General features: G+C 32.5%; 2 protein-coding genes across 2 annotated transcripts in view; one reads left to right on the top strand and one right to left on the bottom strand.

The window, feature by feature from the left end:
- LOC140438447 (potassium voltage-gated channel subfamily KQT member 1-like) overlaps nucleotides 1–27,703 on the top strand; it is a 249,514-nt gene that overhangs the window by 92,772 nt on the left and 129,039 nt on the right. The gene's annotated exons all lie outside the window — the stretch shown is intronic.
- The window catches only part of LOC140438446 (uncharacterized), a 49,190-nt gene continuing 30,500 nt past the window's right edge, over nucleotides 9,014–27,703 (bottom strand). The window contains exon 4 of the mRNA XM_072528124.1: nucleotides 9,014–9,297. Coding sequence (XP_072384225.1) covers nucleotides 9,091–9,297 — 207 coding nt within the window. The 3' untranslated portion in view covers nucleotides 9,014–9,090. The remainder of the gene's footprint in view (nucleotides 9,298–27,703) is intronic.

Here is a 27,703-nt window from a genome sequence, read left to right as displayed (position 1 = left end):
TTCTCAGACAGGTATACCGTCTAATAAAAAGGCTTTAATCATCTAGTCTGTGTTATGCCTTTGTCTTTTGTAAAGGATTCGGAAATATCAAATGAATCCAAAACGTCACTGCGTATATATTGGAAATTACTATCATTACGAAAATCTCTCAGATTTTGCACCAGCTTTGTTATTCTATTTTTGGAATAAGTGAGGCCAGCTGACTGATTTTGAACAACATTGAATATCAAATCGGTTTGCGTAAACACTTTTTTAGAAGTATTTAAAGGAATATTAAAAAAGTAATCATTTAATAAGGTTTTTAAACCGATTGCTTCACGAATCGAGATATCATCACTTTCAAAATCGACGCCGTCAATAATAAAATAAAAATCTTCCAAAAGCTGTTCACAAAACCCATTTACTTTTGATATCAAAAAAATTTAATCTTAACTCTGTATACAAAACAGGACATATACCGAAACAATGGTTACTCTCCACCTTTTGTGCTATCCCTAAATATGCAAACTCTAAATATTGCAGTGAATACAGAACAATATCACTAAAAAGTCACATTCTCAAATTATTCCTGAAAATAATACATGGTCGTATAAATAAAAAACTGGAAGAAAGAATAGATGATAGTCAGTTTGGGTTCAGAATCGGACTAGGAACCAGAGAAGCGTTATTTGCTTTTAATGTGTTAGCTCAAAGATGCATGGATATGAATGTTGATGTGCATGTTTCTTACGTTGATTTTGAAAAAGCATTTGACAAAGTAAGACATAAAAAAATAGTCCAAATTCTAAAGACAAAAAACATAGACTATAGGGACTTACGAATAATAACAAACCTCTACTGGAATCAAAGAGCACAAATCGTAATAGATAACGAACCCAGTCCAGAAATTAAAATCAGGAGAGGAGTTAGGCAGGGATTTATTATGTCCCCATTACTATTTAATGTATATTATAGTGAAGCCATTTTTGAAGAAGCATTAATATCTAAAAGTGAAGAAATAATAATTAACGGAAGATCTAATAACAACATAAGATATGCAGATGACACCGTGATTATGGCAACCTCTGCTGAACTCTGCTAAATAAAAATAAATATAAAAAAGACCAAATATATGATAATACCAAAGAAAACAAATATACCAACAAACATACATTTGGGAAATGTACCGCTAGAAAGGGTTGATAAATTCAAATACCTAGGAACCTGGATTTCAGACAATAATGATCAAACAACCGAAATAAGAGCCAGAATAGAAATAACAAGAAATGCGTTTGTAAAAATGAAAACAATTCTTTGCAACAAAGGCCTTAGATTAGAACTGAAAGTAAGACCACTGAGATGCTACGTTTTTTCGATACTGCAATATGGACTTAAAAGCTGGACATCAAAGCAAGAACACGTAATGAAAGGACAACGATATGAACTGCTAAGGCTGATAACACAGGGAGAGATAAGAGGAGGAAGGAGTAGGAAGAAGGAGAGTGTCACGGTTGAAGAATTTAAGGGACTGGTTTAAATGCAGGTCTATAGAACTCTTTAGAGCAGCAGTAGATAGAGTAAAGATAGTGATAATAATATTAAACCTCTGATCGGGAAACGGCACATAAAGAAGAAGAAGCTTGTTTTTCAAAATCAATATATCGGTCCTGGAGGCCACACCATATTGTTTATTTAATTGGCTTTGTATATGGATATATTATAATCTATAAAATCAGATTTAACAGTACTTACAGTGTCTCCCATAGAATGCATTTTTTAGGTTAATTTACCTGAATTTGTTTACACTTTAATTTTAAAAAAGAAAAAATTTAAATTTATTAAAAAACCTTTTAACTATTTACTGCAACGATATCTTATCACAGTAATACTTTCAAAAATAAAAAAAATAATACTGGTCCCAACACGGATCCCTGTGGTACTCCTTTATTTGTCGTGTATGGTTCTAAGCTTGATTCTTTCATCTTAACAACACTCTTCCCGTCACTTAAGAAATGTATTACCCATTCTAGAAATAGACTATAAAACCAACGTTATATAATTTATTGCGAATAAACGTTATGTCTAAGCAGTCGAAAGCTCGTGATAGATCAAAAAATAGTCCTGCCACGTAGTTTTTACTATCTAATTCATCATAAATACGCTCAAACAAGCTGCATTCAGCCGTGAGTGTTGACTTTTTTGATCTAAAGCCGTTTTGGTTTGGAGTTAATAAATTGTATTCTTCTATAAAATTCAACATTCTGTTGTATACAACCTTTCCTATTACTTTGGAAATTATGCTAAGGACAGATACTGATCTATAATTTGAAATACCATGAGGGTCATTCTTTTTGAAGATTGGACTAACTTTTGCCATTTTAAATATGGATGGAAATTGGCTGGTTGTTATTGAGAGATTAACTAAATGGGTTAAAAAGGAATCGATATATGATCAGTTATCAGTTTTATTATTTTTACACATATGTTATCAATACCAGTATTAGGTTTATTTTTCGGTTGATCGATTGTATTTTTTATTTCAATTGGAATTACGTGTACAAAGAAAAAGTTTACATTTTTGAGGTAGTACAAGAAGAAGGCAACAATGTGCCAAAATGGGTTTGAAGATTGTATTCTGTAATTGTAGCAACATATGAGGCAAACGAATTAGCAATATCACAAGACTTGGTATTAATTTTATTATCATAATGTAGAATATATCAGACCTGTTCTTTTGCCTACCGGTTTCAGTGTATACTAAATTCCAAATTGTTTTTGGTATATTGTAAGATTGATTAATTAAGTCACTATGAAATTTTTTTTAGTATTTATTAATAGAGAATTATGTTCTTTTTTTTGCCTGTTTATAGGTATCTTGAGACTCGAGACTCCCTATATTTTTTGCTATCCAGTGTAGATTTTTTTGTTTTTCACTAGCGTGTCTTACCTCATTTGTTACCTATGTAGCCTTATTTGTTTTGTGTGCTTTATACCGTGTTTTTACTGGACAATATAAATTTAGATTGTAATTCAAAATGCTAACAAATGAATTTGTTGCATATTCAGCATTCAATTGTGAATAAACTTCATCAAAAATTGTAAAAGAAATCCCTTCTTTAAACATCAACATATTTTCATCTGACATATCCCTGTAACTGATGGGTTTTTTTATCTTTTTTCGATACTTTATTGGCTTGTAAATTTACACTTAGTAAAAATAATTTATGATCAGTGAAGTGCCCCTCGAAAACCTTTGATTTATAAAGATGTGGTTTGATATTTGTCAATATGTAGTCTAATTTTGTAGATGATGTTTTACCCACTTTATCTACGAAAACTCTTATAGGAACCTCAGACGTGACTCTCAGATTATTACTTACTTAAAACTCGTTAAAAGATTGCTTATTATTAGACATGACAAGATAATTAATATTTAGATCCCCACAAATATAAATATCATGATATGACTTACTGCATAGCTCCAATATATTATGTAATTTACACAGAAAACTCTGAACTTCTCCTGATGGCGAACGATAAACACTAATAACACAAATTTTCCTATTAGCTATAAACAGAGAAATCGCACAGCACTCACACATTTCTTCACTAAAGTTAGAGACATCTAATGTTTTGAACTTAATATCAGCTTTGATGTAGATGATGGATCCTGCATAAATATGGAACTTTCGACAAAAATAAGAAACGATGTTGTATTCATTCAGCGTCATAAATTGGATGTTTTCTTCAGTACACCAATGTTCTGATAGACAAATTATATCAGGTGTTTCTTGCAATGTTAAGACTTCAAGTTTGAGTACTTATTTGTCAAAGATTGAGCATTTAGTTGCAATATTTTTAAACAACTGTCTGGTGATGATAAAAGTAACGTCTCTCTTGGATTTACTTCACTAAAAAAGAGTCTGGTCTATCTTCTCCAGTTGATAGACCTCTATTGTGATGTTCTCGATCTAAAAATCTTCTTCCTAACCTAAAGTTAAATCGTTCAATGCCAATTTTTTTCGGCCAAAAGCAGGATTGTAAATTTTTTTCCTTAAGTCAGGTAGTACACCTATCATAAAACATTGATTATACCTTCTTTTATAGTCAGTTGGTAACAACTTTACTTGTATCTCCTCACAGTTTGTCTTAGTTATTATGAAACTCTTGATGTGGTCCGCATTTACACTATCCGGAACTTTTGAGATGAATAGCCACAATTTTTTGTCTGGTTTGTCGGATTTTCCATGAAAATCCTTATCACCAATTTCAGTTCCCATTATTTTTTTGCATCTTTTTGTCACAATCTGATATCCTTCATCGTTCGTTTTAGTCTCTGAACTCCCCGTTGTGATATGATTAAGATTCATTTTTGTGCTTTCCCCATTCTCAATAGTTAAATTTGTAATGTAGTCACATGTTTGTTTGGTTTGAATTTAAATAAACTGTGCATTTAATTCGTTTTTAGTAATTTTTAAAATGCCCTGTATATTGGAATTCCTTTCAACATGTTTGGTGTTTTCATCATTAAAATTTTTATTTGAGTCAGTTTCATTATTTGTTTTGTATTTAGAATTCGTTAACTGGACACTGACCGTCTTATCTTCATTACCTTGAGTTTTTATTAAACCCTCATTAACAGTTGTGTTGGGTTTTTGTAAGATTCTGGTTATTTCTGGGCGTAGGAAATTTCGACACTAAGCAGGTAGCGACTAAAATTTAATGGCAATTTTCGACACCAGCCCCAATTCCCGTTTTTATCTTACAGATATATTCGACACCAAATAAATATAGCTGCGACATAAATAAAATACCATAATTAATTTATTTATTTTAATGCTATATACAACTCTCGCCATACTTCTCAAGATCAAAGAAGAGTTATCTTATCTACAGACTCAACAAAAAGATATTTCCTTTATCTGGGTACCTTCCCATATGGGAATAAGTGGTAATGAGGAAGTGGACTCTCTGGCAAGCAATGCAACCACCGACCAAAGTATTGCTATCATAAATCAAATGCCTTGGACTGATCACAAAGTAAATATCAAAGCCCACGTATACAGAGCGTGGCAAACTACTTGGGATCACACTGCTAATAAACTCAAAGAATGTCTAAGTCAAGTAGGAACCAAACTCATCTTACCAAATAATAGAAAAGACCAAGTCATCATTAACCGACTCCGAATAGGACATACTTTCCTTACACACAAGCATATCTTCAACCAGGAGGCTGCTCCGTTGTGTACCAAGTGCAATACTCAGTTGTCAGTGAAACATATAATTGTTGAGTGTCCAGTGTACCAGAACGAAAGAATCGCGTGTGCCCTTAGTGATAATTTAAAAAGTATACTAACGTCAAATTTACAGTCTTTATTAAGTTATCTTAAAATGACTAAACTATATACCAGATTGTAAAAAATATTTTTTTTTATGCAACAATATGTATCTTACTGTTTGTGTATGTCCCCCCGCTAATAACCCTTAGTGGTTGATGCGGGTATATTTGTTTAAATAAAAAAAAAAAAAAAAAAAGTAATGTGCATTTTATTTCTTTATAACTGTAATAATATCTAAATATAATACAACTAGTACCTAATTTTTGTACATTTTACCGTTAATATACTTGTATACAATGATTTATTTGCTATTATAGGAATAATAAGATACAACTTTTATAAAATCTAACCTACGTATTTGTTGGGATCGTAGTTTATCCATCATTTTTTCCAAAAATATCAATTTAGCCTTAACAGTAGTATCTTTGATTTTTGCTGGTATATGTAAACTATTTATTTTGACATAAGTGTCTACTTGAAATTCTTTTAACTTTTCAATAAAAATAAAAATAGAAGGATGTGTTGAATAAAAAGAAGAATTAAATCTTGAATGAAAGGATTCACAGGCATTTGTGGTCCTCGCAATAGACGGATTCTGATTAGACCATATGTGTGGTGGAAATAGAGCGCTATCGAAAATGTAATTTTCCAGTAAATAATCTGCATATTATATATCATGTGTTGAGTTTATAGGTTTATATGACATTAAATCATAAAGAAAGCATTCTTCAACTTCTGCTGGGTTTAAATAAGTTAAACCAAACGTATGCCTTAACCATTTTCCAATTTCTGAATTTGTATCCTTATATTCTTGTACCAAACCCAAAGATTGAATTTTTTTTGAACCAGTTTTGGTGTAAGTGAAAACGGCATCCACTAATTTTTGCATTGGGCCACATATACAATAAAGCACAGTGAATTGCTTTTTCAAAGTCCACAAATATTTCAGTTGGCTCTAATGATAATTGAAATGTTTCAAAAATCTTAGACCTTAATAAAGAAAATAAATTTTTGTATGTCATTGACAATTTGTCCTTTAACAAACAGTATGCTAAAGGAACATAATGTCCATTTTCCAAGCCATGTATAGTAAATAATTGTAGAAAATATTTGGTACTGTATGAAAATGTACACGCATGTACATTTGCGGAACACTTAGTGTTTCTTTGGATGCAGCGCCAAAATATCTCGCCGCTTTTTAACACTTTCTGTTTCGAGAACGAATGATGCTCCACCACTAATAAATCTCGACCACGGGAACTTTTTATCAAACTCATTTTTTAAATATCCGTATACGTGCACATTGCACAAGTCAACGTCAAACAAGAAATAAATTACAACTGAAATAATTTAGTCACAAGTACACAAGTGCCTGGCCCCCGCCGTGACAATAAATATTGGGAAAACTCGCTTGTCCTGCTTGGGTGCAAATGTCCATCGCCGCTAATTACCTACCTACCTGCTTTACGCCGCGGTGTCGAAATTTCCTATAATAAAATTTGACCCTTCGATTACCCCAGGTACAAAGACAATTTGGTGTCGAAAGTTCGCCCGCCGTTATTTCTGATTTCAATAAATTTAATTTTTCTAGCAAATGTTCATTATTTGATTTTAATAGATTATTGTTATTTAATAATAAATTGTACTTATCATATTTTTCAGCTAACAGCCTTTTTAACCACTGATTTTCTATAGCTATGGCACCAAATGACTCGATGAGTTGTCCATCACTATTTTGGCAACAAATTCCACGTGAATCCCCTATCTCGAAAAATTTCACTTTGTTTTTTACAGCACATGAGATGTGATAGCTATTTCCACATACTGTACAAACAAGTGTTTTATTAGGCTTAGTTTAACAACATTTAAATGTATTCTCTTCAAAATCTACCTCTTTTACTACAGAGAGAGGTGACGGCACATTTTTATTTTCCGCCATCTTGGATTCCGAGCACTAAAGATACTAAAGTATCGTCTGTGGTAGTATTTGGCGTGGCTCACACGAGCAACCAATTCATTGTTTAAATAATATTTGATTTATACTTGCCACAAGAAAACAGAACGTTTTAAAATACTAGTTTAAGTGTAATTTTGTATGGTAGCTTTAAATGATAGTCAATGTTTGGCAGAAGATGGCGTAATAAAAAGTAGATATTGTTCTGAAGCTATTTTCTTGTGGCATTTTTCAGTAATTGCTATTTAAATGGGAATAAGCCACAATTAAAGGTTAAAGTACGTTTATTGACGTTTGAATTTCCACTTCGGAAATCGTTCTCAAAATACAAACATTAGTAAATTAAACAAATTTTGTTTTTTGTTACTTAGTAAAAAATTCTTCTAATAATTTAATTTTATCTGACTCATCTATATTGACAATTCAGACATACACATTCAACTTTTATTTATTTATTTACTTGTTCTAACAAAAATTCGTTCTTGGAGGAAAAACATTTGTTAACATCTGTTTTATTAAAAAATGATTATCCTTTATCGTTTATAAATAAGGAATTTTCAACAATCGATCGAATAGAACAAAACAACTTAGAACGAGATCCTACTGCATATACAAGGAATAATACGAGGAAAATAACAATACCATATATAAAAGGATTATCGGAAAAGCTTAAAAGGATAGGAAATAAATTCAACATTTGGACAACATTCAAAACAACAAACACGTTGAGATCTATTTGTCCAAAACCAAACCTAACAATGAACAAGAAAGGACAAAGAATTGCATTTATATAATACCTTGTGAATGCGATCAGTTTTATTTAGGTGAAACATCAAGGCCATTAAATGTTAGAATAAGTGAACATCAATCCTATATTAAAAATAGAGAATTTGATAGATCTCAAATATGTAAACACGCATGGGATAATGAACATAGGGTTCAATGGAATGATTCAAATATAGTCCTAAAAGAAACGGATGGTAAAAAGAGAAAAATCAAAGAAGCGGCTCTAATTATGCTAAATGAGACCAATTGTGTGGCGAATTCCTCGGCAGAATGTAGTAGGATCTGGTTGCCCATATTGAAAGAGGAAGTTATTAAGAGGAAAATACCAGTATTAGTAAGTCAGTAACATATAGAGGATACATCATTTATGTTTTTTAAATAACAAACATTTAAAATCAGAATTTGGTGTTTATTGAAGGTAAATTAAATGTTACCATGTATCTTAACGACCAAATACTTACCATGTCGGGATAGTATTATGAGGTTTTTTTTCCTGGTTTTTCCCTCATAATTTACTATGGAATCACTAACAGGAGAATTTTACTGTCATCATGGCATGTATTTGTCTTTTTAAAGACGAATTACATGTTATGATCTTTTCTGACGGATATTCTCAAGTTAAAGTTGATTTCATGTAATCGAATGAACTATCTTATAAGTAAAGTCGTCCCAGGAATGCAACTCAACAATATTGGCAATATTATTTTAAAGTCGTCTACTTTAAAATGTATAATGTTTGTCTAAATTGTCAATATGGGTCAAATTCAATTATTAGAAGAATTTTTCACTAAGTAACAAAAAACAAAATTTGTTTAGTTTACTAATGTTTGTATTTTGAGAACGATTTCCGAAGTGTAAATTGAAACGTCAATAAATGTACTTTAACCTTTAATTGTGGCTTATTATTCCCATTTAAATAGTAATTACTAATAAAAAGTAGACTTCAGGTATAATGCTTTATTAAAGAAGTAAGCCTCTCACCTACTTAAGTTTTAATTAACTAATATAAGCTCATAAATATTAATACATACATTAAAATATATTATATTTGGAAGTACTATTCATACTTTGAAACTGCTTGAAATAGAGACTAGTCTTTCCGTACCAAGCAATTCTAGTCAAAACCCTTCCATCCTTCAATTTTGTTTCCATCATAATTTTGTACGAACCTTGAGGTACGCTTTTCGGATAGTATTTCAAATTTTGTACCGGCAAACAATTGGTCAGTTGCCAAAGGCCCTGAAAAGTAATAAAATTGTCATAACAACGAGGTTTATTTAGTACAAAATTTAGTGATGTGGTTTAGAAACACAAACATCGTACTCAACCAACAATATGCTTTTACTGCAATACTCTTCCATCTATTAAATGCATTGTAATAGACTGCCATTGTACCACAAACAAAAAAAAATCTAGCAATTTTAGTGGTAATGTGAAAACGGGTCGTATTAAAATCAAAATCAAACATTAAGTTTACCAAATTATACAGCAAATCTTAAATTTATAGAGCCATCGAAAAAAATCGTAATCATCAATCGTAAGCAGGTTTTTTAACAAACCTACCTTCTTTCTAATAGATGGGGAAACTTTCCACTCAAGTACTTGAAACATTCTCCATCTTTAGGCAGGGCTTTGACAAACTATTTGGTTAAGCCTAACTTGATGTGTAAAGGTGAAAGGAGGATATTATTCGGATCTACCAAAGTTTTGTTTAAAATGTTTTGTGGACCAGTGTTTATCTCTTGCTGTACTGTCCCATTCACAAATAAAACATGGAAACTTTGTAAATCCCTTTTGTTTACCAAGTAGCATGCAAACAACTTTTAAATCTCCACAGACGAGGTTATGTTTATTAGAATAAAAAAAACTATTCAGTTGTGAATGAAGAGGAAAAAAACAAATCATGTTAAACAATTCATTAATGAATTGATGGATTCGACCGTTACTTGATGGAAATTCATTTTACGTAACAATAAATCACTGAAAACATTGTTTTCAAAACTTCCACAAAATTTATTTTAAATTCTTATTACTACAGCTGTTTCGGCTGATTGCCTTTCTCAAGGGATCTGTTTTTGGCATGGGTTTGCACTTTATAGTCTCTAATGAAATAGGTTGAGGAGAAGAGAACTGTTTGTCTCAAGCTGGTCATTCAGAATTATATCTGTGTTTAATTTGTTGATTTCCATAGATTCTAACAAAGATACCTTAAGGCCTTTATTTTGAATGTGAAGGATTTTAAATTCGTCATTAAAAGAATGATTATGATCTAGAAGGTGAAGTGCGTAGGTAGAATCTGTTTTTCTATTATTGAAAGCCCTTTTATGTTCTGCTATTCATTTATTAAAATTTCTACCCGTTTGACCAGTGTAAGTTTTTGGCCAGTCGCCACATTTAAGTTTGTACACATCACTGTGTAAGTGTTTTTTATGTTGGCTTTTGTTGTTTTTAATATATTTGCCTAGGTTGTTATAAAGCTGGTGTTATTCCTTTCTTTTTTATGTGTTTGGCAATTTTTGTTGTTATTTTGCCTGCATATGTAATCGAGCAGTAGGTACTGGGTTTTTTCTCTGGTTGGTGGAAATACTAAGTTCAGAGCTTTCTTGTGTAGTTTTTGATTTAACATTTTATTAATCACAGGAACTAACAGGCAACTCGACCAATTTTTATCGTATATTAACCTTTAACTACGGGCTACGGTGTACTCAGTACACCAGTCGCACTAAATTGGCCGCTATTTCTGATAAGCACTGGTTGCGCACGTGTCCCTCTACCTAACCTATCTCTGATGTGTCAGCTATAAACCTCAACAGTTGTAAAATTGATTGCTGCAGGGATAGACTGACGGTTGGAAATTGGAAAAATTCAGGAGAAGTTTACCAGTGGTGTATGTAGTACACCAAGCACCTAGTTATGTAAGTAAATTTTGTGAGATTTATATTACGTTTATCTACTAAAAAATAGCATTATTAATGTATAGCGACTTATATGTAACAAAAGCTAGACATTTTGCAACGTTTTGAATAAAAGAATTTGTAATTTGTTATTAAAATTTTAATAAAATTTTCATTTTATTATAATAAAACTAGTTTTATGATAATACATTTGATCAAATATTTTATTTTAGCATTTTCTCATAACTTAATATACCGTTATCTATTTGGATATTTGTGAGTACCTATTATTGGACTATTTAACGACCTTCAAGTTGTTTTTGTGGTCTTGTTTTTTCATGTTCTTTCTTCCATAGCAATACGGTCATGTCTCTTTGAAATATTAATTAGAAATAAATAATAAAAATTACAAACGTTGCCTCTATATATTTCTCGTAACGTTTATAAATCGAGAGGTACTACAAAATATTTACTTTGCAGGGATCGTGTACCAGTAAGAAATCCCCAAAAACTCTCAGAAGATGAACTTAGAGCTATGGCTCAAGCTATATTTGAGGAAGAATCTGATGAAGATGTTGGTGGAGACCCAGATACTTCAGACGACGAGCTAATAGAAAAAAACGGAGCACGACACTGAATCAGAAGTTGGTATAAGAAATCTCTTCTTAGCAAATTTACTAAAACTCCTTCAAAAAATATTGTCAAGATATTTCCTGGGCCAACAGTTTGTGCGAGAGATGTTACTACGGAACTAAGTGCTTTTGAAAAACTCTTTACAAATGAAATCATAGAAAATATAGTTGAATGTACAAATTTGCAGATTGCCAGAAATTCCGATGTCAAAATACAATTTTGAGACAGAATTAAATATCATTAAGCAAATAGCAGTAAACAATGGATACAACGAACAAACAATTAATAAAATGTTAAATCAAAAACTACACAAGAAAGCCCTGAACTTAGTATTTCCACCACCAGAGAAAAAACCCAGTACCTTCCGCTCGATTACATATGCAGGCAAAATATCAACAAAAATAGTCAAACACATAAAAAAGAAAGGAATAACACCAGCTTTCAGAACAAATAACAACCTAGGCAAATATATTAAAAACAACAAGAGCCAACATAAAAAACACTGACACAGTGGTGTGTACCAGCTTAAATGTGGCGACTGCCCAAAAACTTACATTGGTCAAACGGGTAGAAATTTTAATAAACGAATAGCAGAACATAAAAGGGCTTTCAATAATAGAAAAACAGATTCTACATACGCACTTCACCTTCCAGATCATAATCATTCTTTTAATGACGAATTTAAAATTCTCCACATTCAAAATAAAGGCCTTAAGCTATCTTTGTTAGAATCTATGAAAATCAACAAATTAAAAAACACAGATATAATTCTGAATGACCAGCTTGAGACAAACAGTTCTCCCCTTCTCAACCTAATTCATTAGAGACTATAAAGTGTAAACCCATGCCAAAAACAGATCACTTAAGAAAGGCAATCAGCCGAAACAGCTGTAGTGATAAGAATTTAAAATAAATTTTGTGGAAGTTTTGAAAACAAAGTTTTCAGTGTTTTATTGTTACAATTCATTAATGGTGCTACGAACCAAGTAGCATTAGATTTCTATGCTCGTTAAACAAAACAAAATGTAATTATGCAATTTTAAATGTTCAATTGTGAAAGAATGGTGGGTGATACAGCATTTTAAATATGATTTTAGAACTTTAGAATATGATTTAATTGTTGGCCTGTGCAATATCGTCGGCCTAATTAGCAAATCACATAAGTCACAAAAGCAAAACGTTCCAGGAGACACATCAAATTAATTAAAATAAAAAATACTCTAAGTTTCTGTTTTAAATATCAATAATAAATCTACTACAGGTTAGATATTAGTATAGTTTTGTCTAAAACATGCTATCAGTTAGTGATAATTATATAAATGGACTTATTGATGTTTCTGCGCTTATTCTTATTTTTGTTGGACTTGTGTGACTTAATAAAAATACCTCGTTTAAACAATTATTACATTTTATTGATAACTTTTCTACTTAAAAAAGGTTTTTTGAACAAATTAAAATTTAGTGTACTTAATATTTATTTTCGTATTATTCATGTGGCAACTGATCGTAAAAATGGTGGTAGTCTTTGGGTAAAATATTTTTTAAAGGCATTAAGTGGTCGAATTTCTCTCTTTTGATTTTTATAGGAGCGCTATATAAACGAGGAAGTTCTTGCAGTTCAGTAGCTTTAACTTTGTTATATCTTGATAGAAGAGCTTCCCAGTCGGCAAGATGTCGCAGTTTGAAACCTATGGTACCGTTTGAATTGTACCTATAAGCCCGGACATCATTAACCGTTGGGTCTCCAGCTTTGCGCCCAGGTCTAATTGAAGTGACAAAATGTACCAGATCAAAATGTGTGAAAAAGCTATGTGTAAGGTACTCTACGTTATAATTCTTGGGATGTAGTCTAGCTGTTCTACAAACATCAACATAATCTGCTGATACATTTATGTTTCGATTTCGTAACTTGCGCTCAATAACGAAATGCATAGAATCGCATTTCATTTGAGTATGACCTAGTTCGAGGTACTTCTGAATTATTGTAATTTCCCTGAGCACAGCTAAATTAAGTAAGGGATTTGCAATAGTTGCATTCCTATTTTTCTATCCAAATATATTCCTATTCCTATCCAAAAAATTAAGCAGTTATTGTCGTCTTCACCATTATTTTCTGTTTGTGCAAGGTGATTTATTATAAAAGTGCTAATTATAGAAGCAAATGATTGTGCACTTAATCCTTCCTGGCCTTTATGCCAGATGTTACAGTAACCAGCTTTTATCTTCAAATCATACACGGTGAAATTATGCACAATAAGTTGAATTTTATAGTAAAGTGAACCAGCATTTGAATGGGTGATTGGAAAAAGGATAACATTCCAAAAATATGGAGAATTAAAGTGAGATAGCCATTTTATGAATATTTGTATCTTCTATAGGCTGAGCGCAAAAACGATAAAATCGCTGGTTACCTTTATGTAAAAACATTGTTGTTAAACTGAAAAAGGATAATATTACTGGAGTGTTATCGTTCATCCACGCAATGTAAAAAACGTGTGGAGTAAACCTTCGGAGTCTGGAACAGCTGATTTTCAGTTTGCTTTGCACTTTCGTCAAGTAAACAGTATTGTTTAGCTATAGTTGAAAAGTATTTTAAAAGTTGTTTTAAAGTGAATACTATTTAAAATTATTGACCCGCCGTAAAAATTGAAGTTATTTAGAATTTAATAGTTCAGTGTCTAATAGATAAGTTAGCATTTAGTTATTGTTGAATAAAAATATTAACATTTTATCTTTCTTTATAGAAATGTCGGATTCGGACTATTCGGAGGGAGAATCTGCAGCGTAGGAAAAAAGCGAAAGCGCGATAAAAAAATTCACATAAAGGAAAGGGAAACATTGACAAGACAAAAAGGAAGAGAGTTTGTTACACATAAAGGTAATCTAGTTCATGCTAAAGTAACCGGACCAGATTGCACTTGTAAGAAATGTATGGCGGATTTCACATTTGAAGAAAAACGTTCAATCATCGAAATCGTTTATAGTGGAACACCAGAAAATGAAAAAGATACATACCTAATCGGATTAATAGGAAAGACATGATGTTGCTAGACATCATCCTGCATTAGCAAAAGGACAGTTTTCTTCTTTCAAGTATTTTGCTATGAAAGGTACGTGCCGAGTTGAAATTTGCCGCAATGCTTATATAAGTTTACATGCTCTCTCCAACAAAGCCGTACAAGGCAATACAACGAAATCATTGCTTCTTCCAAGGAAAAGAAAAATAATAACTTCCATGTAAACAAATGCCGTTATACTGGATTTCAAAGTCTGGTGGCCACCACATTTTGAAAAGACTGTCAAAGATGTTGAAAAGAAAACAGTCATTTACCATAAGCAAATACAGACATTCAACATATACCCAAACAATGAAAGGCTATATCATGGCGTCTGAATTCATTAATGGTTTCACCCATGGTCTTTTTAATATGAAGAAACAAGGTAATGCCCATGACATTCCCATCTCGAAAGCATACAATGGCAAACTTCCCATCAACTCCAAGAAGTTAGAAGACGTTTCCAAAATAATACCTTATATGCCAGAAGACTACAGGGTCTTCTATGATGATATGATATACTTACAAATCCTACAACAAATAGAGAGAACAGTGACCCAGAAGACTAAAAAGAATATAAATGTCATTTGTTTCAAGTTTGTTTCTGAAATAAAAATTAGTTATTTATAAATGCCCTGTTTTATTTTGTTTTACTCATGTTTTCGATTTTGAGTGGAAAAAGGATAAGATTTTTGTACTTTCAAATATCAATAAGTACTTACGTAATAGGCATGGACTGTTGGTACTTGCGCATTAAATGTACCTTGTCAAAGTACACAAATGTTCAATAGAAATGTTTTTAGTAAAACTAGCGGCTTCGATGCAAAATAGTTTTTTTTTTATTTTCTAAAAACATGGTTATCCTTGTTCCAATTACCCATTCATTTGATTAAGGGCATAGAAGCACCGACTGCAAGTCCATCGTAAAGACGCCATTATTAGATTGCTTATCCAATTCCTTTTCATGCCTCGCTTCATCTTTCTTTTGTATGTGTTGGTGATACTCTTCTTCGGTAACGTTTTTACTTTTAAATGAAATGCAGATTTTTTTGGTTTAAAGAGACTAAGATTCAAATCTTCAAACATATGACAAAAGTAAGCTATTGGCATTGGAGATTCAGTAAATTTGGAACACCATGTTTCTTCATACAATCTGTGCAATTCTAATTTAGATTTCCACATTGGTTCAAGATACTGTTTTGAGAATGAACTTCTGCAATAATGAGATTCAACTTTTGCAAGCGCTTTAAAAAAATCTCACAAGTGTCGTCTCTGAGAAGATTTTCTTGTTTTTTCTAATCCTGTCATATTCTCATTAATTGTTTTTTTTATATCCTCATTATTTTCTGCACTTGTGTGGTAAGCTTTTAACCAATTATGTATTTTCCAAGGTTTCAAGCCTAATGTGTTTAAAAATAGTTTTTTGCAAACTCTTAATTTTAATCCATTCTTTTCAAGATAATAATTATAAGAACATGCTCTTTGAGATGTCTCCTTATTCTTTCTATTTCTAGCCCCCAAATTATTTACTCGTTGGGTTAGTAGATAAACGGTTAACTTCTATTCATCCCAAGTTTTTTTTCAAATATGCTATTAAGGTGTTGTTCAGAAAAGGCACGATATTTTAACTTGGAAGTGTTTGGGTTAAACTTGCAATTACATGTCTGCCAAGGACTTTCTGGATCTCTTCAAGTCATATGTCCATTTATTACCTCCTTTCTTCTTTCCAAAAATTCGTAGTCCAACTCTATCTTCCTTTTATTCTCCTCTTGTTTCCAATCCTTTTTGTCAAAATGTCTGCATTTGCGTCTTTTTTTAACAATTGGTTTGGCGGTCTCTTCTTCATGCAAGATCTGTTCTGTTGTATCATTAGTTTCTGACAAAAATTCGATCAAGTTCTGTTCTCGAATTATCTCTCCATCTGTATTATTAACTGTCTCATAATTAGTTAATAGACTATGCAGTAATTTTCTTCCAAATTCATTCAAATTTTTTTCCAATACGATTTACGTGTTAATGTCAATAGCAACAGCAGTTGTTTCATTTGTCTGAACGATTATTTCTTCTTTAAACGTGCTTGTTTCTAAAAAATGTAGTTCGTAGTTTTTATTTTCCTCTGAGTTCACAGGTATTTCCAAGTTCAAATCGGGATCTAAAGAATTGTGTTGAATTTTAGCCATAATAAGCTTTTAAGTTCTGCTTATCATTCTGCCACCACCAAAAGAATTACTTATAAAATACTTGTTGATTTCGACATAAGATGAAAATTTTTATCTTCATGTGTCTGAATTCTCAGCTAAATAGATTTATTTTAGGGATTAACGTATTACTCACATTATTGCATACAAAATACAAAAAATGTATGTTTATTAACATCTAACTTCAACTTGACATCATAAAATAACATATAAATACACAAGTCCATCAGGGTTTCACATTCTATGACCAAACATAATAAGAGAAAATCACATAAAAGTCCCAATGCTACCTTTTAAGCCGAATTATCAGATAATTTATTGATTAATTTTTATAAAATATTGATAATATTAGCACAATAACTTACTTGAAATGATGAATAACAACAATTAGTTCTCAATGTACAATTTTCACGTGGATCAAGTCATTTACAATTGCTTTTGCAAAGCCAGAAATAAAGCAATTTCAATATCTGGGCCGCTACTCAAAGAAAACTAACTCGAGGCACCAAGCAGTTTAAAGATGGAAAATTTTGTAGCATCAAATAGATGTTTAGAAAGATTTTGCAAGCGTCAAAATAAAACGTTTAAATCAATTTATGGTGAGTCTACAGTGGTTAATTTGGACGTTAGAGAGGACTGTAAAACCAAGTTGCCATATAATAAGGGAATTCTTCACGTATTCTCAACGAGATGTATACAATGCTGACGAAACAGAACTTTATAACCGAGTTAAAAAATAAAACATGTACAGAGAAAAAGGCAGCAAAACAACGTTCGACTATTTTGCTATGTGAAAATATGAAAGGTTCGAAAGAAGATCTATTAGTAATTAAAAAAAGTCAAAAATTTCGCTTTTTTAACGGACATATTGACAAATTGTCACCATAACGAGTTTCTAACAAAAAGGCTTCGATGACAACAGAAATTATGATAAGCTGGCTGCATAAACTTGACAAAATGAAAAATCAAAAAAGAAAATTTCATTTTCCTGGATAATTTAACGTCAGGTCGTAAGTTCCATTTACCTAAAAATTCAAATTTTTATATAAATGGAACTTCCATACTCTGCACTAATCCTTTGTCTCATATACTAGTTACAAAAGTTTTTAAGTTATTCATCTTTATTCTTCATTCTTTTTTATTATTTTACATTCAAAATTTATTTATTTATTAAAACATTAATACACTCATACACCTTATATTCAATTTTTTGACAGATTAATTTGAAAAGTAGTAGATCGAATCAAGTCTAGCAGCTGCTACCTCCTTAGAATATAATATCGAGAGCTGTATCGATATTTCCCAAACAACACTTTTAAGAATATTGGATTCTCAAAAGAAATTGAATACACTTGCACCCTAACTTCGTTGTGAAAATGAAATAAAATGAGAAGTAATAAATAATATACAAAAATCGATGTATACTTGATAAAAAAATATCCGGTTGGTCTCGAAAGTAAAACATATATAAGAAGTATTATGTTTGTCAAAATAGTAGTTTAATTTTAATATGAAGTAGCAAAGTTATACGTAAAATAAAACATTAAACAACAAACTAATATTATAGTCCAGTCTTCATAGAGTTAACCCCTAAAAATCATACAAACAAGCTAAATATTGCAGACAATATTATGTATGGGATCCCAAAAAAGATGCAAAAAAAGTTTACCACTTTTATCCCCGGGCTTCCCCCTAAAACCTCTTCTCGTAGGGGGGTAAAAAGGCAAACAAAATCAATTTACCAAGAATCTGTACGCCGCAGAAAAAATGTTTCAAATAAAAAATGTAGCGGAGATAATTTTAAACAAAAATGTTTATAAGCAGTTTTTGTCTAGAATAATGCAGTTTTTGTGTTTTGCTGAGAATAAGCTCAGTTTTTATGAGATGTTAAATAAATAAACGTGGCCAGATTTATGCCATTTTCTACGATTCTCGTGAAATGAATAAAATTGATCACTTTCATTGACTAGTCGTAGTAAAATTTCCATTTTTAGAGATCAATCTTTAAAACCTATGAGATGAAATCCGTAAACTAATTTTCGAAACCAAATTCAGAACTTTCCTTTAATCTGTGCCTTCTAAGAATTGCAAGGTAAAACAGACGTTGATAAAGATGTTATTAGAGACATGGGGAATCTAAAAATTGCATTCCACAACATATCTCCTCAATAAGCAAAATTCTTAGCGAATTGGTTTCTAGTACTCGTACAGAGTATATCGGAATGAAAAAGGAAAAGACAGTTAAGATTTGATTTCACGTTCAGGGCGCCTGTGCATCCGCTTACACGTATTTCGGCCAAATAGGCCTCTTCAGAACGGATTTCACAGTCGCTCTGAACGTGGAAACAAATCTCGTCTGCCTTAGGAAGCAACTCTAACATGGCTTCGTATAGACGCAAATAGCGACATCTGATATTTCGTGATACCTCATCGACACCGGGCTTAAATTCCTCCGACGTGGTGCTACCAATTCTGATCCGTATTGAAGCGTTCTCTGTGCTCACCTGTATTAATCGTACTAGCTTTCCAGGTACTCTTATATCTACCATGGTCTCCCACAATGCTTCTCTATTCTAACAGAATCGTAAGCTTGTTTAAAGAAGATTTTGTGTACATCGCGGTTGAATTCCCAGGTTTTTCTCCAACACCTGGCGTAGGACGAATATCTGGTCTATGGTCGACCTTCCCGGTCTGAATCCACTTCGCTCTCTACGGCGGTAGTCGCCAATTTTTTCCTCTGCGTTTGGAGTTAGCCTTCTAGACAGTATTATGGATATAATTTTGTACGTTGAATTGAATAACGAAATTCCTCTGTAGTTCCGATATATTTGTTTGTCTCCCTTCTTGTGGATAGGTATTATATGGCTCTCATGCCAGTGTTTCGGTATTTCTTCCCTTTTCTAGACTTCTCTTATAAGATGATACATCTCAAGGTGGAGCTTTTCTCCCCCTTTTTTTTAGTAGTGCCGCCTGTATGCCGTCTGGGCCTGGGGCTTTATGGTTTTTTTAGGGACAAAATTACGGACTTTACTTCAGCTAGTGTGGACCCTAGTATTTCAGGTTCGGCTAAGTGGTACTGTCTTTGTTGCCCTGTCGTTGTGGGTTTTTCTGTATTTAGGAGTTGCTCAAAATACTTTCTCCATTGGCGGCTTATCTCCTCGTCGTCTGTGAGTAATTGTTCTGCATCGTCTTTTATAAATCTTGGGCTGTTGGTCCTGTTACCCTTCATTGTGTTTAGGTCCTTATAAAAACTGTCTAGACTGACCGGTTCTATGTTCCTCCTCCAGTTGTTCTTTTAGCGCTTCTAGGAACTGTTTCTTTTTTCTGTTTTTTAAAATACAAAAATTGCATAGGAAAGCTGAACTCCTTATCTTTAAAATGCATTTTGATTTTTATCGATAGTGTAACGGAATTTAATTAAGCATTAGATTTAAGTAATCTTTTTAATAACGTGACACATTTGCGAAAATATATTATTTGTTTACGACATTTAAAATATCGTTGTAACGAGGACACACTCTGACCTAGTGAAATTTGCAATGTAATCAAAAGCTTATTAAATAATGTGTACAAATTAAACCAGTAAAAAACAATAATATATCAACAAACCCACGTGAGTTAAATAGCTGGAAATCACGGGATTAGGGTATTATCATTATTGTTAAGAATGAAGAATCAAGAGAACGGTCTAAGATAGTCAACGTCAACTGAGTACTATCTAGTATTGTACTTAGATAACTAGTAAACTAAATCATGAGTATCTAGTGTGTTTTAAATAAATCTACCATACGAGACGATAAGTGAAGCATTATTTATTACATGGCGATCCTAAAGTGGTAGAAACCAGGAGTCTTCATCCAGAGAAGCTCAAGATGAGAGGAAAATTATACTGGAAATTTACAAAAATTGCATAAGAAAGCTGAACTCGCTTGGTCGCTTCAAGCGGTGTTTGTGAGAAAATGGTTTATTCTACACAAAATATGCTTATAACAATTTTTGTTTAAAATTACCTTAGCTACATGTTTTATTTAAAACATTTTTAACTACGCCGTACAGATTCTTGGTAAATTGATTTTTTACGTTTTTACCTCCCTACGAGGGGGATTTTAGGGGGAAGCCCGGGGGTAAAAGCAATAAACTTTTTGCATTTTTGCAGTGTCAGAAAGTAAATACGAGTGTGTGATCCTAGTGTGTCCTATACGTAGGCGCGTAAAAGAACCGTGTACTAGCACTAGTTGTCCACTGTCGTGTATCTGGTTTTAGCGATCTGAAGTTAGATTGCGATAGAAACCATTCGCGCTGCCACTGACCACTTTTTGTTTAAAAAACGTTTTGAGATCTTTACATACACTCTCACGCACAAATTCAGATTCCGCACTTGCTGCATCACGAGCACTACTGTCTCCCTCTTCATTGTCGATAATTCCTATATGCGATGGGATCCACATAAATTTAGGAATTATGTGGTTCTCTTGGGCGATTTGTAGTTCAGTTTTAATTAGTTGCTCCAATGGCTGTTTAGGATACAGATGCTGTATTGCAAGAAGAGAGCTGAGCGAGTCGGTGAGAAACAGAGGTTTTAAAATTCTTTGGAGGTTTGCATGCTTTAGGGCACGGTACAAAGCAAACAGTTCAGCAGTGAAAACACTTGAGCTAGGCGGTAGTTTAAATTTGACTGTTTGACAGTCTCTGACGACTGGAGTATTAAAGCTTTTCAGCTTTTGGATAAGATCAAAATTTAGCATCTTAAAAACTTATTATGTATGATATACGTATTTTATCGAATAAAAACATACTACACTAATCACTACACTAATACTAGAAGTATCAGTCTGTTAAACGCAAATGTACTCCAAAAACTTTTAATATATATTTATATTTTTATTATCAGTACCATTGCTGACTTATAGTGTCGTTCCCCAACGCTTATAAAATAATCTCTGGAAAAAATCACAGTAACTCAGCGAACCATGAAGCGATCGATGTTGGGGTTAACATTAAAAGATAGAGACTAAATATAAATACAACAGCCAGAACAAAAAACAAAGATGCTGTAGAAAGAATAGCATACATGAAGTGGTTTTCGACAGAATACGTGGCCAGACATGATACGAGTTTGATGCAAATAGATATTTTAGACAAAATAGATCTCAATGTGTTTGTTGTTGACATCTTGAATTTATTTCCTATCCTTTTAAGTTTTTCTGATAGTCTTTTTATGTATGGTATTGTTATTTTCCTCGTATTATCCTTGTATATGCTGTAGGATCTCGTTTTAAGTTGTTCTGTTCTATTTGGTCGATTTTTGAAAATTCTTTATTTATAAACGATAAAGGATAATCACTTTTTAACAAATAATAATAATAGTCTCCCGTTTTATACCGCTGTCGCGGCTTTGGGAGTATAGCAGGGTAGTCTGCTATATCTAGGGCCTATGGTATACAAGGAAGGTAACATGGTCAGTGCTACGCTTCAACCGTCTAATATTACCCCTGGTTTTACCCAAGGTACTCATTTTTATTCAGGCTGAGTCGACCTGGGGCCTATAGACATTTTTAAAATGTCTAGATGTTCTTGCCAGCGGTGGGATTCGAACCCCGGACCACCGGCTTGCGAGTCAAGCATCCTACCGCTTGCGCTACGCAGGTTTTAATAAAACAGATGTTAATAAATGTTTTTCCTCAATAAACGAATTAATTTTCGTTAGAACAAGTAACTTTGGCTCTATCATATAAGGATTCAATGATAATATTGATATTGTGATTTGATATGAAATTTAAATATATGTTGGTGTGTTGGTTTTCTATACACCTGAGTTTTATATCCAGTATCGTTCTTAGAGATTAAAACATCCAGGAAAAGTAGTGTGTTATTATATTCCTTTTTCATGGTAAATGTTATTGTCTCTTCTTTATCGTTTATATCATTTAGGAATGTGTCCAACAACTCTGATCCATGAGGCCATATTGAGAATATATCATCTACATATGTCCACCATACTGTGGGTTTTAAATTTTGTTTAGAAATATTATATATATTAAGGTAGGAAGTAAGTAAACTTTTCTGTGGTATTTTTTAATAAAAAACATCAAATAAATTAAATCTTATTATAATCTTTGAACAAGACACTTATAATTTTTTAAACCTATGAATTTTATTTAATATTTTCTACTTTTTGATGAAAATTTAAATGAAAATACGTTTATTTAGACGTGTTCATTTCCACAACGGAAACGTTGATTGGAAATTCTGATTATTTCTCATTAAAGGTAAAATAAGTGACATTAATATGCCCTAAGAAAATAGCTTTCGAACATTATTAGTTTTATCACATTTGCTATCATGCTTGCTCTCTCTTTCTCTCTGTTTCTTTCTCTTTCTCTCTCTATATTATCCTTCTGTTATAGTATCATCCGGAATCTCGTACTTATGGCTACTTGATATACTATTTCTTTATTTGGTATTTGGAAATCTTCTATGTTTTTCCTATATTTCTCTTTGTTTTTGTTGCTCTGGCTTATGTACTGATATTCGTGTTCTCAACGTAGTTTTAATCAGAAAGTGATCACTATTTTCACTACTTAAATTTCTGCCCTAGAAATCGTTCTAAAAAAGAACGATAAAAAATATAATGCTGCCGATTAAACCAGCCGCTTGTTGACTATGCTTTGCACGCCAAGCATATTATGCTTGTAACAATTTGATTCTCTCGACACTTTGCCTCGGCTCGTCTCTCTGTCAATGAGCGCTGATCTCGTATATCCATATCAAGTACAAGTACGTTTTTTATTTCTAAGAATTTGACTGATAAGTTTGAAAATATTTCGCAACAAAAAAAGTAAAACCATAGCAAAAACCGTTAACGATTAGTAACGTACTTGAAATAATCAAAATACAGACTAAAGCGAATACGGATTTTGTTTTACTAAGACTATACTCCAAGATTCCCTTACGGCAATTAATTTACATAAAATCAACACATCTCTTACCAAGTATACAAACAGTAATGTACAAAGTGTAATTCGTATAACCTTGTGCAGAATAATATTTAATTACTAAGCTTAGTATACAAGAATATCAACATTCATATGTGCTGTTACCGTAATAGAGTAATAATCTTCCAAGTATTAAAAACCTTTTTTGTAAAAAGAATCGAAATAGCAGAGTTGTTTAATCGCTTACATAATATATAAAGTGTTTTGACGTCATTATTTTATATACGAAACTCCTCTTATTTACTTACTCAAACCTTTCTTTACACGTTTTGTTGCTTCATAATGAACCACAACTAACTAGAATTTCGATTAATAGATAAGGTGAAAAGCTAGGGTTCGTTCGGAACAATATTCCCATTAGATTGTTTTGCATAATCACTTTCATGAGATACCACGAAATAAGGTTCAAAAGGTCGCCTTGATGAAATTTTTTAAACAATTTTTTTTAAACAAATTGTGACAATAAAGTTTTTCGGTTTGGACAATTTTTTTAAACTATTTGGTCTATTCTGAATAAAATATGTCTCTTATAATTTTTCTTAATAGAGATACACATTTGGCATTTGTGAACTTGAGAAAGGAGTATGACTCTGTACCAAGGTCAGAACTATGGGAGGCAATGTAGAAAATTAGAAATACAGACGGAACTCATAGAAGCTACAAAAGCTCTGTATAAAGAAAATAAAGTGTCCATTAAAATGGGAACAAGAATCATAGAAGACTTCACCACAACAAAAGGGCTTCTGCAGGGTTGTTCCACATCTCCAACCCTATTCAAAATATACTTAGAGAAACCCTTGACTACATGGAAAATAAAATGCGAAGGCATGGGACTACCGGTACGGAACGAATACCTATATACGTTAAGCTTTGCAGACGATCAAGTAGTAATTGCACAAGACCAAGACGACCTCAGCTACATGATAAAGAAACTATAAGAAGAATATACCAAGGCTGGCCTAGATATTAACCTCGCGAAAACAGAGTACCTATCTACAAGTGAAGAAGACATAGAATATCTACAGATTGATGACAACGTAACAATCAAGGGAAAGGATAAATTCAAATACTTGGGGTTTATAATCATGAAAAAGGCAACAACAGAGGAAGAAATTACACAAAGATTAGGACAAACAAGAACACAAAACCGACAACTTAACTCAGTATGGTGGGATAGACACCTAAATATGAAGACAAAAACACAGATTTATAAAACATTAGTGCGAAGTATTATGACATATGGGGCTGAAAATTGGATCATAAACAAGGAAAACAGCAGTAAGATAGTAGCAACAGAGATGGAATGCCTGCGAAGATGCTGCAGAGTAACAAGAATGGATAGGAGAAGTAATGACGAAATAAAACAAAGAACGTCAATAGAAACAGACATACTAACATACATAGAACAAAAAATACTAAAGTGGTATGGACATGTAAGAAGAACTAGCAGATGGATAAAGAGAATAACTGAATGGGGCCCCATAGGTAGGAGGAAAAGAGGACGACCCCGAAAATCCTGGAGGAACGAAGTAGACGACGCCATGAGTAAGAGAGGCCTAAACGATGGAGAATGGGACAACACAGAGAGAGATGGAAACGGTTGAGCGAGGGAAGGCAGTGAATACTGTGGAATCCCTGAATATATATATATATATATATATATATATATATATATATATATATATATATATATATATATATATATATATATATATGAAAATTACTGAGTTCTCGGGAAGAACCGCGTTGAGAATTTAAAACTCGACGTTTCGGCACCCATTTTGGAGCCATTATCAAGAGGGATACGGTTCGGTTCGAGTTCGGGGTCTCAATCTGCCTACTCCCCTCACTCGAGACGTACCAGTATCGTGTTCTATATTGCAAGAACTGTCTCTCGGCACTGAGGTCTCAATCTGCCTACTCCCCAGTGTCGAGTGACAACCGGTCTTACCCTGTGTGGCTGCTTTTATACTCGCTGTATGCGCGGGAACGGTATGCGCTGACGTGGTCTGAACTGACGTGGCCTGAGCGGTGTGGGCGGGAGGTCGCTGAAGAAGGGGTCGCCATGTTGCCGGCAATCGTTTCGCGTCATCGCGCGTGTTCAAGCTGTGAGGCCGTTTTTCGATTTCGATAGCTTCACGAATGATTCTCGCTTTTAATGAGCGGATGGGAACGATGGTTTTTGCTTTTTCGAAATCTATTTTGTGGCTTCTCTGAATATGATGTTGGGCTAGGGCTGAAGTGGTATCGGAATGTTTGACTGATAGAGAATGTTCGTAAATACGGTTATGGATTCGTCGGTTTGTCTGTCCTACGTATGTACGTGGGCAACTGGAACAAGGTATCTCGTAGACACCATGGTCTTCATTGGGGATTTGGACTTTTACGGATCTAACGAGATTGGACAATTTGGAGTGAGTGGTGAAGATGGTTTTGATATTAAGAGGGATAAGAGTTCTACTGATCTTGTCAGTGACACCTTTAATAAAAGGTAGAAAGATTTTGGGTTGATCCGGCGGCAAGGTTTCTTTTTTGGATGGAATGGGGTTTAGAAGTTTTTGAATGCTTCTATTGATTTGGGTTTTGTGGTAGCCGTTTTGTAGGAGTGTTTGTCTTATTGAATTGATTTCGGATGACCTGTGATTGTTGTCGCTAAGTCTTATGGAACGGGAAATAAGAGTGTTGATGAAACTTATCCGAACATATATATATATATATATATATATATATATATATATATATATATATATATATATATATATATATATATATATATATATATAGATATATTTATATATATATAATTTTTCTGTAAGCTTGATCTTTTTCGAGTCATAAATAATTAAAAAATGAAAAAAAAAAAAAACGCAAAATTACGATTTTACAATCCTCAAAAACACAACTAAAAAAAATTATTTTTACATTCACCAAGAACCTAAATTTAAGTTCAAACATTGTTCTATTATTTTCCGATATTTGTGCTTATTAGTGCAAGTATTTTGGGCTTATTTAATTTTAAAACATTGGTTTTTAATCTTTAATGAAGCGCTTTTAGGGCACAAAGGCTATAGCGGGATAAGATGTCAAAAGTGTCCACGCACTAATCAGCACCGCGACTTGTGCTTTCAATAAAGCATATAAAAACATGACTTCCTACAAATTTTTAGCTTCCCAGATACCATAAAACCTCTTAAATCTAAAAAAGAAGCTTTTTAGAGTTTATTTTTTTCTGGACGCAATTTTGCTTTAAAACAATCTAAAAAAATTCATGAAAATGTATCTTTTGAATACAAACTAGGCTAATTTTTTTCAAATTTTTATACTGAAAATTGAGTGCAGGAAAAATCCTTGAAATTTTCGATAATTTCTTAGGTTATGTTAATAATTTTTGACCAAGTCTTAAATAGTACTTGTTTATATATATTTTTTGTTCTTTTGAATGACCAAGGCAGAATTTTTAATTTCTGAGCGGAAAGCATCAAAAAATCAAGAAAACCGTTTTTTTACTCATTTATTTACACATAACCTCAAAACTTAGTTGGCAATTCAACATTATTTAATACTTTTTCTTCCACATTATCAAATTCTATTGTAAAAGTCCCCATTTAACTTTTTTATAAAGATACAATTCGAAAATATCACGTTTTTTTTATCCTTTTCGCACTTTTTTTACCTTACCTCAAAATCAGATAGTTAGATGTATGCTTTTTCATCTATTTTCTTACGGGCTATGAATCATCATTGTTAAAATATTAATTTTTATCTTACAAATTCTCAAATTGCGAAAAATTATTTTTCCACTTTATTGGCTCATAATCTTAAAATATAGTTGCTAAATGATCAAATTTCCGCGTATTTTTGATAGCACC

The sequence above is a fragment of the Diabrotica undecimpunctata genome, chromosome 4 (assembly GCF_040954645.1).
Source record: "Diabrotica undecimpunctata isolate CICGRU chromosome 4, icDiaUnde3, whole genome shotgun sequence".
In the NCBI taxonomy this organism is placed as follows: Eukaryota; Metazoa; Arthropoda; class Insecta; order Coleoptera; family Chrysomelidae; genus Diabrotica; species Diabrotica undecimpunctata.
This window is presented reverse-complemented; position numbering and strand designations above follow the sequence as displayed.